The sequence below is a fragment of the Myxocyprinus asiaticus genome, chromosome 33 (assembly GCF_019703515.2).
Source record: "Myxocyprinus asiaticus isolate MX2 ecotype Aquarium Trade chromosome 33, UBuf_Myxa_2, whole genome shotgun sequence".
In the NCBI taxonomy this organism is placed as follows: domain Eukaryota; kingdom Metazoa; phylum Chordata; class Actinopteri; order Cypriniformes; family Catostomidae; genus Myxocyprinus; species Myxocyprinus asiaticus.
The window spans coordinates 27,887,867-27,900,254 of NC_059376.1; the positions used below are offsets into that span (position 1 = coordinate 27,887,867).

The 12,388-nt window shown below is 37.9% G+C and overlaps 1 protein-coding gene across 2 annotated transcripts in view; it reads left to right on the forward strand.

The window, feature by feature from the left end:
• LOC127424277 (uncharacterized) overlaps positions 1 to 12,388 on the forward strand; it is a 43,931-nt gene that overhangs the window by 28,034 nt on the left and 3,509 nt on the right. The window contains exons 3-6 of one of the 2 annotated variants that reach the window (XM_051669299.1): positions 4,777 to 4,834; positions 6,140 to 6,227; positions 6,735 to 7,312; positions 11,381 to 11,515. In XM_051669299.1, the coding sequence (XP_051525259.1) occupies positions 4,777 to 4,834; positions 6,140 to 6,227; positions 6,735 to 7,312; positions 11,381 to 11,515 (859 nt within the window). The remainder of the gene's footprint in view (positions 1 to 4,776; positions 4,835 to 6,139; positions 6,228 to 6,734; positions 7,313 to 11,380; positions 11,516 to 12,388) is intronic. The other variant, XM_051669300.1, reaches the window with a different exon arrangement.

A 12,388-nucleotide genomic window follows, 5' to 3' on the forward strand; every position in this document is an offset into this window, starting at 1 on the left:
GAGTAAAAAATAGAGTATAAATGTACTTGTTTTTCTCGGTCTCATACTGCTGACATCACAGCTCATGCACGTACCTGAAAGCACTGGCCAAGCTCGAGCACTTTAAGATTTTCACAATTTTCTTGTTAAATATAATTACATGTTTAAACATTAATTAACTAAACACATTTAAATGTGTCTTTTTATTTGTCCATTTATAAATTGATTTATTTATTCAAGTTTTTATTTTCAAATTAATCGATTGATAATTTATTCCTTCATTCTTTTTTAATTGACACTCCTGGGCTTCAGCTGGTATGGTTTGACAAATGGTAAAAGAAAAGGAAAAGTCAAACAATAAAGAAAAGCAATTGGCAAATGGATAAAGAAAAGCAACTGGCAAATGGATTAAGAAAAGAAATTGCCAAATGCTTTTTAAAACGCAATTTAAAAGGTGCATTTAAAATTACTTATTAATGTGCTGTTTTATTGCTAAATATAAGTAAATTTTAAAGCATGAATTAAATAAACACATTTAAATGTCTATTTAGTTGTCCATTTTTAAATTGGTTTATTTATTCACATTAAAATGCGTCTATTTATTTGTCCATTTATGAATTGGTTTATTTATTCACATTTTTATTTTCAAATGAATAGTTTGATAATTTATTCCTTCATTCTTTTATAAATGGCACTCCTGGGCTTCCATACACACATGTAAATAGAGCGACAGTTAGAAATAGGGCAGACAAGAACACATACTGTGAGAACTGGACACATTGACGAACTCAATGCGAAACAGATTGCTGCCAACTGTAGGCTTGTTCAGTGATATGAGAATAAAACAAACAATATATTGAGTTCTTTAGCCACTTTTTGTATTGTCTAATCAATGCGTTGATTCATCTGCCACAATAGTAAGGCAAAAGTAAACTCCTGTAATATAAGTCAAAGGCCTCATATCCTCCTTAGTAAAAGTCAATTTTATATCCACTCTTCTGCTTAGTCGTCCTGAAAGACTTCACTGTTCCTGTGATCTTATCAAAGTAATGGCAGGCAATCAGAAAGCAATGGCTGACATGCTCTTGTTTTTCTCCCGACAAAAATAAACAGATGTCTGGCCAAATTTGGTGTAAGTCATTTGGCAGAACATTCTGGGCAAGGGGTCTGGATCAATCAGGGGGTGTGTGTATGTGTGTGTGGCTATACTTTGATGACAAGTTTGTGATTTTAGTGATACAGTTTGCATGTGCCGACAGTGTGATGTGCTTTAGTGTTTTTAGCTAACAGAAACAGTAACTCTTTGGCTGTTACCTTGCTAAAACACTTTCTGAGCAGGTGCATTTTTAAGATCATGCCCTCATAACCACAGCTGCTGAAACAGTATTAAAGCTAAAATTAAATCCAGAACTCATTAGTTGATCTCACCAGTCGACTACTTGATTGTTGAACTAGTTGTCAACCATCTTGAACCATCACTTGTGTGTATGTGTGTGTTGATGTAAGTTTACTTTAGATACTGTACTCACTGTTCAGTCACCTTTGTCACTTCCTGTCTGCTCATAAGGACAATAATCCCTAGCACCCATGTTACTATTTTATTGCTGTTTGATTGAATTTCATTTTTGTGGCTCAGTTTTGGTAAGAATTATTCAGAGGCCTGTTAATCATCCTCCCATCTTTGAAAGCCTTCTGTTGTTTTAAATGTCAGTCTGTTTGTTTGTGTTTTATGACAAAGAAATCCAGTGTGGATTTTGAGAACAAAGCATCTAGAATAAAAGAAAGAAAATTCTGTCATGATTTACTCACCTTCATGTTGTTTCAAACCTGTATGACTTTAACACTTTTCCACCATCGGACCAAACAGTTCTCGTCGCAAAACCGTGCCGTTCTAGGCCAGTTGGCGCAGTTATGGTTTCTTTTTCCAAGTGAAATAAGGAGAATGTATGTAACAGATCTGTATTTTGGCAACAGCATTGGAGCGAGTGCACTATGGAGGATGATTGCATATTCCAGTTTTTAGGACTGCTTTTTCCCTGGTTTTACTCTGCAAATACACAGGAAAGACACGTTCCATGTTGCGAAATGGAAAGCAAAGAGAAAAAGGCGAGAGGTTTATTTGCTGAGGGCTTGTGTATGCCACTGGCAATGCCAGTCCTAGCTTTTTGGGGGCCCTAAGCAAAACTTTGTGTGGGGGACCACAACAGTGTGTCCGTAACCCCCAAAACAATCCCCCCACCCCTCAAATAACAGAACAGTAAACAAACAACATACAGCGAGTTAATTCTAAGGAACTTTAGTTATTATTTTTATACTGACAATTGGTCAACAGTATATAAGGTGCCAATTTTAAATAAATAAAGGAAAAGGAACATAAGACCAGTCTGCAGGTACAGTTGGCATGGCACTTGCTGGCTCTATATTACTGGGGCCAGCATTGGGGCCTGCTTAAGCTGTACATTACCAACGTCTCGCTGGTACTACTGGTCTTATTGATGAACTTGAAAATTGTCCCTGAAGGCAGATTTGGCAATTTGATTCTTCATTTAAAATGGACTAACATAGTAACAGGTAACAGTGCAAAGTAATGGTATCAGCTAGGTTTACAGACTAGTAATGGCAAAGTTTTTACAAACAATGAAACAGTAAAACAATGAACAAGAGTAAATGAATGAAGACTGAAAGACAGATAAAAAATATTAAAATAGGAGGAAGACAAATTAATGATGTAATAAATAAAATCACATTTTGTTTGACAGCTAAATGCTCGACAAAAATAACGCACTAGCGTAGTCTAGCTTTCTGAAAATGTATCACAGATGAATGCCTATTCTGCAAAATTTACAAGAAAATATGAAAGATATTTTTTCCCAAGAAATCAGAAGTAAACATATGAGCATATTTCTCTAAATGTGCACACTTTGGACTTAAAGTTCTAATGGATATTGTTTATTGACCATTGACATGACAGCATATTCAGCAGAAACTGCATGAAACAGGTATGTGATTATTACATTCTTTATTACATATCACATATGTCACCTTTTGATTTTGGATTCTTTGATGTGTACTCCTGACACAAATTAAGAAAATACTTTCAATGTGGCATTCCTGTCGTAAAAGAGTGGTCTTATATCGAAGCTGGAGAACTGGAGTTTGAGCTTTCTAATGATAATGTAAAGATTAAATAAGAATTTTAAATATGATAAAAGGAGATACCTTCTTGCTTGATCATTTCACTTTCAAATTTCATTTTCTCCTTTTTTCTGCTCCTGATGTCTAGTAACCATAGCCATTCTGATCTATTACGTTACGCATCTCATTTTACCTGCTGCACGTCTGAAATGGAAATGAAATAATATATTATAATAATGATAATAAACCCCCAACCAATAGCATCACGACACTACAGTTGACATTACATTTATATTTGCATGTTATTTATATTTGTATTTATTTTTTGACCATTGTGGTTATGCTGCCTTGCTGCCTAATAATTAATGGCTTAACTGACAGCATTTTTGAACAAATGGAACTTGGTCTCAGTACAGCTTTATGAAAAAACACCTTATTTTCATTCTACCTTCGTATACAATCCCCAAAGGCAGCATTTTCCACTTTTCAGACAAAGCTCTCCTGTATGCATGGCAACAAGTACTAGTACTTGACTGCTGCTTATTACATCTTCGCCAGCGTGGGGGGCCCCATTGCGGATCGGGGGCCCTACTTAACTTGTGTATATTGCGTATAGGGAGGACCGGCACTGGCCACCAGACACGAACATGCAGAAATGTGAAGTTCCCAGAGTAGCTAAAAAGGATATTTATTGACAAATTATTATATATTAGTATTTTATGGGAATAGTATATGAGAATATATTTATATATTTTGAGTTTTAATGAGCTAGTAATCTACTTCCCTGATGAAAAAGGCGTGTAGAAAAATAAGTGTAGGCTACAGTACTAGTCAAACCATCATCATAAAATCATGAAGATACACTGAACATACACTTTTTTTATTAACTTTTATTAACTTCACCCAAATATAAGCAAACTTGGCAAGCTAGAAACAACTCAAAGCGCTATGAGATACCTTGGCGTTGGAAAATTGACAATCGTGAGTCGGCACGTACAAAAGCCATTCCACCAGCACGGTTGAGCACTGATGAGTACGGTTAGCTAACCGTGCCAAGAATTCCGGACCGAGAGCGGTTTCTAATCGTGCCATGCTGAACCGTGCTCAAGTGGAAATGCTACTGTAACCGTTCCGTACTGTTCTCAGAACCATTTGGCCCGATGGTAGACAAGCACACTTTGTTTCTTTCATTGAACATAGTAGGAGAAATAAGGCAGAATGTCAGCTTCAGTCACTATTCACTTTCATTGTATGTTCAATGTTGACTGAGGCTGCCAGTCACATTCTGCCTAACATCTCCTTTTGTTCTCCTAACAACATGAGGGTGAACAAATGATGACAGAATTTACATTTTTGGGTGAACCGTCCCTTTGAAAAGGTTATGAAAAACAACTGCCTTGAATGCTTAGAGTAATTAAAATTATGTTTGTGTTTTCTTCCTGTACAAGATAAACAGTTGGAGCTACAAAAGTACATTAAATAAAGGACCTCAAATGAGTCAGGCTATTCCTTCTCCATAAATCACTGCATGAACAGAACATTTAAAACTGTACACCTTGGTGGTGTCTGATTATGTGAATCCATTTGAAATGCTAAAATGCATAGATTCCTGATGATCGTTTGTGAAAGTGCGTGATTTACATCTCTCTCTGTGTCCTGCAGGAAAGGGAAAACGCACAATGGCCCTGGGGAGGAGAGGAAACACAGACTCATGGACATGGTGAACATTTCTCAGTCTCCTCTCTCCTACTTGCATCTTTCTTTCTTTCCCCTCTCTCACTCATTCTTCGTTCTCTCAGTCTGTTCCCTCTCTTTCTCCTCAGTTTATAAGGGACCCAGGTTTGGGCTCAGTTCCATGTCAGTTCAACCAGTTAATGTTTTTGTTTCAGGATTTAAATTATTCCTCACACTAATTTTCAAGTAATGAATTGAAGGCACATCCTGAATTAAATTAATCTTCTTAATCGGCTGAATGGAAATAGATCTGTGCCAAAATTTGGATGGATTTTTGAAGCTTTGGATCTAAAATAAAAAACATTCTGTCTAATCTTACAACACCAGTACACTGTAAAAAATCAAACTGTGCAAATGTTTTACATTAAAGAGCTATTTCTTCCCAATCTGAATCTTTTTTTTTTTTTTTTTCTCCCAATTTGGAATGCCCAATTCCCAATGTGCTTTTAAATCCTTGTGGTTGTGTAGTGATTTGCCTCAATCTGGGTGGTGGAGGACGAATCCCAGCTGCCTCTATGTCTGAGACCGTCAACCTGCGCATCTTATCATGTGGCTTGTTGAGTGTGTTGAGACATAGCGCATGTGGAGGCTTCACGCCATCCACCACGACATCCACTCACAAACTCATCATGTGTCGCACCAAGAACGAACCACATTATAACAACCACGAGGAGGTTAACCCATGTGACTATACCCTCCCTTGCAACCAGGCCAATTTGGTTGCTTAGGAGACCTGGCTGGAGCCACTCAGCACACCCTGGGATTTGAACTAGTGAACTCCAGGGGTGGTAGCCAGCGTCTTTACCACTGAGCTACCCAGACCCCCCCAGTCTGACTCTTAAAGGAATAATTCACCCAAAAGTTCTCTCATCATTTACTCACCCTCATGCTGTCTCAAACTCGTATGACTTTCATTCTTCTGCAGAACACAAACAAAGATTTTTTGAAGGATGTGTGAGGTTTTTGTCCATCCAATGTAAATCAATGGAGTCCAAAACTTTCAAGCTCCGAAAAGGCATAGAAGTAATGCATATGACTCAAATGATTTAACCCTTTGGGTAAGGAGTAATGCATGAACGAGATTCCTTCATGATAAGAGAGCTGACCAGAAGTCAAGCTTTTTAGTGAAGAAGGACTGAATTTTTTCTTTGTTTCTCACCCAAAATGATTTTATCACCAGCATCCAAAACAAAAAATGCTGGTCTTTTCAGCAGGTTTACATTGTATTTTATTTTTATTTGAATATTTACATACAGTAAAATTAAGCAGTTCTCTTTGCATCTGTTTTCAGAGTATACTGCGGCAGTCCAAGCTGCGCTCCATCAGTAAGTCAGACACCAAGCTTCATGAGATGAACAGACTCAACTGCAATGGCAAGAGTATGTACTGTACAATCACATTTATTAAAGCTTCATAGACCTTAGTTCTTTACACATGTCGGGGGGCAAAGTGTAGGCACGGTAACAGCTTGCATTTTGGGAGTTTCTATCGCCACCTTAGTATACGTAATTAAGGGGGTTTACTCTATAGTGATTGGCATGTGTCTGCTGCCCTTTGCCTCTGCAGTTTCGAGCAAATCTTTTTATTGTCTCTTTGAAAAATCTTAAAGGAATAGTTCACCCAAAAATTATGCCTTCAGTTACTCACCCTTGTGTTTGTTCCAAACCCATATGACTCTCTTTCTTCTGTGGAACACAAAAGATTACCATTCACTTTCATTGCATCTTTTTTCCATACAATGATAGCAAAAGATGCAGCTGTCATTTGGGTTTGGAACCCAATTTTGGGCAGGAATTTTCATTTTTGGATGAACTATCACTTTAATAATACTGGTTGTCAGATTTTAAACTCTTAATCTTGGCTAACTGATCTGCTGCTCTCTGTAGAATCTTCTAAGAAGAACCGTCCCGCCAGCATGGATCTGCTCCTACTCCCAAGCCGTCGCTCAAACTCTGACCTGCATTCTCAGGGCCGCCAGCTGCCTCAGATCCCCTCCGGTGAGGACGGGGAACACACATATGCTGAGGTGGGCCGCCGCTCCTCTCCCACGCGCGGTTCTGAGGATGCCCGCTACGGAGTCGGAGGTAGAGCAGGAGAGACAGACACACCCGCCCCACCGGCAGTCCCTGCTAATACCCCAGCTCCTCCTGATCCTGATGGGGACTGCATGGAGGGTGGGATCACAGAAACAGAGACCATCCCCCAGGTGATAAACACACCCCCTCAACCCCAGGAGACAGTGGAGTACGCCTGCATCAGAAAGGTCCGGAGAGTGGACAAAGCAGCCCAGAAGAGGGACAACGGAACAGAGACAGAGGAGGGGCTCGGGGAACAACAACCACACAGCAGTGGAGACATTCGTCATGCCCCTCCCACTCACCCAGCCCCACCTCCATCCCACCCACACAGTCAGAAGATGCCTCGAAAAAATATGGAGGCCTTTAACCTTCCCTCTTTCCCTAAGGTAGGCAGAGAATAATGGGAGATGCCATCAGCTTTATGAGAATATAAATACGCTGTCCTAGGGCAATGAACAAGAACAACACAAAGCTGATGTGTGTAATTTTTTAAGTGTTAAAATTGTATCTAGTTTCCCAGCTTAACATGCAGAGTCAACTATAAGTAAGTCATTTGTAGGTTGATTTCACCTAAAAGTGTAATACTGTGGCGCTATCAAAACAAGCAGCCCATCTAGCCAGACACAGCAACATTGCCTCAATCAATGAGTTTTGGGCGGAATTATCTTTTTGTTCGACTTATAGAAGACAGGAGGAGTTGTCCTGGAATCTGTTTGAAAAATTATTGTTTTTGCAAATCTGTTTGGTGATGAGGGTGGCATGTGGCTTAGTGGGTAGCACTGTCACTTCACAGCAAGAAGGTCCCCAGCTTAAGTCCCAGCTCACTCTGTGTGGAGTTTGCATGTTCTCCTTGTGTTTGTGTGCATTTCAGCTGGGTGCTCCAGTTTCCCTCACAATCCAAAGACATGCAGGTCAAGTGAATTTGAGACTCTAAATTGTCTGTAGGTGTGAGTGAGAGTGTGATTTGTGTTTGTCTGTGTGTGTTAGCCCTGTGATGGACTGGCGACCTGCCCAGGGTGTTTCCCTGCCTTTGGCCATGTAGAAACACCAAGGATAGGCTTGTCCCGCTTGCACTACCCTACATTGGATAAGCGGCTATAGAAAATGGATGGATGGATGTTCGGTGATGCTAGTGGTACAGAAATTATGGTGGATCAGTTTAAGTTAAGCTCAATAAACAGCATTTGTGGCATTTAATTTCGACTCGTCCCTCCTTTTCTTTTAAAAAAGCAAAAATTGAGGTTACAGTGAGGCACTTACAATGGAAGTGAATAGGGCCAATTTTTGGAGGTTTTAAAGGCAGAAATGTGAAATGTATAATTTTATAAAAACACACATTAATTCTTCTGTTAAAACTTGTGTATTATTTGAGTTGTAAAGTTGTTTAAATTATCGTTTTTATGCAGGATTACAGGGTTTACATTATTACGCTGTCATGGCAAAGAAGTTAGGATATAACTTAAAATCAGTAAGTGATTTTATCACACCAAAATGATGTTAACACGCATATTGTTTATGTCTTGTGGCTATACTTTTGAAACAGTGAGCATTTTAGCTTTTATGGAGTGGCCCCATTCACTTTTATTGTAAGTACCTCACTGTAACCCAGATTTCTGCTTATTTAAAAAAAAGGAGGGATGAGTCTAAATACATTTTTGTGATAATCAACTTTATGCCTCAAATGCTATCAATTGAGCTTGTCTTTTATTGAACCCAGAATATTCCTTTAAATTACTTTCAATGCTAAAATGCCATAAATGACTACAGAAAAGTCTTTTTTGCAGACATAGTCTATGTCCTTACTTGAATAATTGATTGAAAAAAATAAAATACTTTAATAATTCACTTTCTAAATAAAAGAGTGTTTTCAATAACATAGTATCGAAATTTTTAAGGTCTTGGTATTGACTAATGAAACGTTGGTATCATGACAGCCCAACACTTTTAAATGTTATTGTATCTATATTCTACTCATACACTCAGTCAGCACTCATGTAATTCCACAATTCATGAAACACCAGAACCGCTGGGATTTAGCTGAGGCTACAAATTCAAAGCAGTACTGCAGTATGTGAGACCCTTGTTGCTGATTGAAGGTATTTTGTTGTTATACAACAACTAATGGCCTTCGACCATCTATAATAAAGAATATCTTAAAAATAGAAGCATGCAGGCAATGGCTTCTTCTTTTTTTGTGTGCTTTAGCACAAGAGTGGACTTGAGAAATTAAGTATACTACAAGTATACTACATTATTGCCTCCATGAGAAATCTGTCCAAATCAATGATACTCACAAGTGTGATCCATCTACAGCATTTGATGTGTTGCTCACTTAGATGCCCTTTACTATGAGAATGATGCAACATGTAGAAACTCTATGGAGTGAAACCTTTCAATCACTCAAACCCTGGCAAACAGCCAGACCCAGAAAATGGGCCAGTGCTAATGTGAGACAAAGCGAATTGCAATGGTGAACGAAAGAAGTTCAATAACATGCTAATCCTTGCCTTAAAAATGGCACAGTGACACACCCCACTTCCGTTTTCCTCTGCATAACAATGAGGAGAAAGTGCACAGCAAGCACCAGCCTGTTCCCTTACAGCCACAGCACAGGAAACGCATTAAAGCCAATATCATTAGATACACTGAGTGGTTAGACATGAGGCTAATATTAAGCATGGGGATTATAGCCTGATTATGCTACATGGGCTTATTGTTCAGGGAGAAGAACTCTGAAGTGACTCCTCAGCTGACCTTTGTCATGTCTTTGTGGATTTTTCATATCTAGCTTGTTTATTGTGTGTGACCATGACATCATTTTAAAGAGTTTTATCATGTTTTGTTTCTTTGTTCTGATTAATTTGAACTGTCCCTCAAAACTAAACTTAGATTTGCATTTCTTGAAGATAATGTCATTGCTTATAAAGCAGGCAAATAATAGTTACATTTTTATGTAAGCTAAGGTTTTACATTTTACATTTACATTTACAGTTTTAGGCTTTGGTCCTGCTCTTTTGCCATTACTGGCTATAGATGGTTATACAAAAGACCAATCAAATCCAAAAGCAAATAGCTGTAAGTAAAAGACCAATTAGCGTTCTAAATGCAAATATTACGCTGACATCATCACAGTTGATTAGATTTTGAATGCTGAACATCAATGGGTGATTTACAAACATTAATCTTAAAATTTTTTAGAAGTTTAAAGGTTACAGAAGCCAAAATAGATAGCAAACCAAAGTTTGAATGACTGTATGTTAAAGGGATAGTTCACCCCAAAAATACAAATTCTGTCATAATTTAAGTCAATCTTATGTTGTTCCAAACCTGTTTGAGTTTCTTTCTTTCATGGAACACAAAAAGAGATATCAGCCCTTACTTAAAATGATAACAAACTTTTCATTTTTTGGTGAACTATCCCTTTAAGCAGTTCTGGCTGAATTCATTGCAGTTGTTTAATACTTAAAGGAACAGTTCACCCAAAAATGAAAATTCTCATCATTTACTCACCCTCTATGACTTTCTTTCTTCGGCAGAACACAAACGAACAGCTCTGTAGGTCCATTAAATGCAAGTAAATGGTAGCCAAAATTTGAACCTCCAAAAAAAGCACATAAAGGCAAAAAAAAAAGTAATCCATATAACTTTAGTGTTTTAATCCATGTCTTCTGAAGTGATCCAATTGGTTTTGGGTGAGAACAGGCCAAAATATAACTCCTTTTTCACTGTACATCTTGCGATTGCAGTCTCAATGCACAAACATGATTTTAAGCTCGATTACACTTCCTAGTGCTTGACACATGTGCAGAATGATAGATCTTGCTAGGAAGCATAATCGAGCTTGAAATCATGATCACCAAAGAGACTGCTGATGTCAAGATATATAGTAAAAAAAGGGATACCTTTTGTTCTTTTCTCCCCAAAAGCGATTAGATTGCTTCAGAAGGTGGATAAAACCACTGGAGTCGGATGGATTACTTTCATGCTGCCTTTATGTGCTTTTTGGAGCTTCCGAGTTTTGGTCACCATTAACTTGCCTTGTATGGACCTACAGAGCTGAGATATTTTTTCTAAAACTCTTTGTTTGTGTTCTAGAAAGAAAAAAGTCATACACATCTGGGATGGCATGAGGGTGAGTAAATAATGAGAGAATTTTCATTTTTGGGTGAACTATTCCTTTAATCCGTTAAGGGATTAGAACAAACCCTAACCAGAATGTTTTAGTAACATCAATACATGGCTGTCTTGCAAGCACCATAAAAACAGGCAACCACACTTTAAAGCTTTGAACTTTGCTTTGAGGTTAATGTTGATGTACCGGTAATCAGTAAGCACAGTAATACATGATGTTCAACTCAGCAGTATTCTCCAGTATTTATTGTTTGAGATGGTGCCTTGTTAAACTGTAATATAATATTTATTCTATCTAGTCAATCATTATTTTGTACATTCAGGAGGCAGTGTTTATGGGAAATGGAGAGCAGTACATATGGAAACCTCCAGAAGATGATGACATCATCTTCCAGCACAAGCAGATGGGTATTCTGAGCTCTCACGCTGAAGAGAACATGGCAGCATCAGCAGCAGGGGTGAGCATGCTTTTAGTTTCCACACAGGTCTGAGACATATCCTCCACCTCTCCTTAAATGCAGTCAACAGGATTCAAAACTTAGAAATATCAGGGAATTCCTTAAATGATGGTTTCCAGGTCTGGAAAAATCATGGAAATTAATAAAATCTTGAAAAGTCATGGACATTTCTATAGTGAATATAACTTTTGTAGCTCTACTTGTAGAACATAGCACCAGCAACACTAAGGTCATGGTTTGATTCCCAGGGAACACACATACTGATAAAATGTTGCCTTGAAAGTGTCTGCCAAATGCATAAATGTACATATAAATTTGTCTTGTTATGCTTATTTCCAAAATATTTCAATGGCTAGAAATGGCTATTTTTAAAAACCCTTGACTAAACCCTGAGTCAAAAATGCTTGCATTATAGACCTAGACACATTGTCCACTGTGAGGGAACCCAGAGCCCTTCAAACCTTGTAACCTTCCAAACATTACAGATGCCTTTACTTTGAAAAGTGTTTCAAAGTTAACGAGAAACAGCTGGAAACGCACAAATGCGTATACTTAAAGGGTAAGATTGTTTTTGTAGAACACCAGACAGCAGGAACTGTAAAAGCAAACATTCAGAGTAAAAGATATATACACACATTTTCATAATTTACACACATAAAAAGGGTTCAGTGGTTCAGAGTCTGAAATTTTGAAAAGAACTGTATGTTTGCTTATGAATTTTGCTTTTGTATGGAGGTGATATTTCTGTTGCAGATTTAGGGGCCATTCACAAAGGATGTGTTCTTGAGTCAGTCTGCACTGTTCTTTAATATTTTTTTATTTTTATTTTTCCATTTCAGTTTTTCTATGTAAATATGCGCTAGATGGACGTCT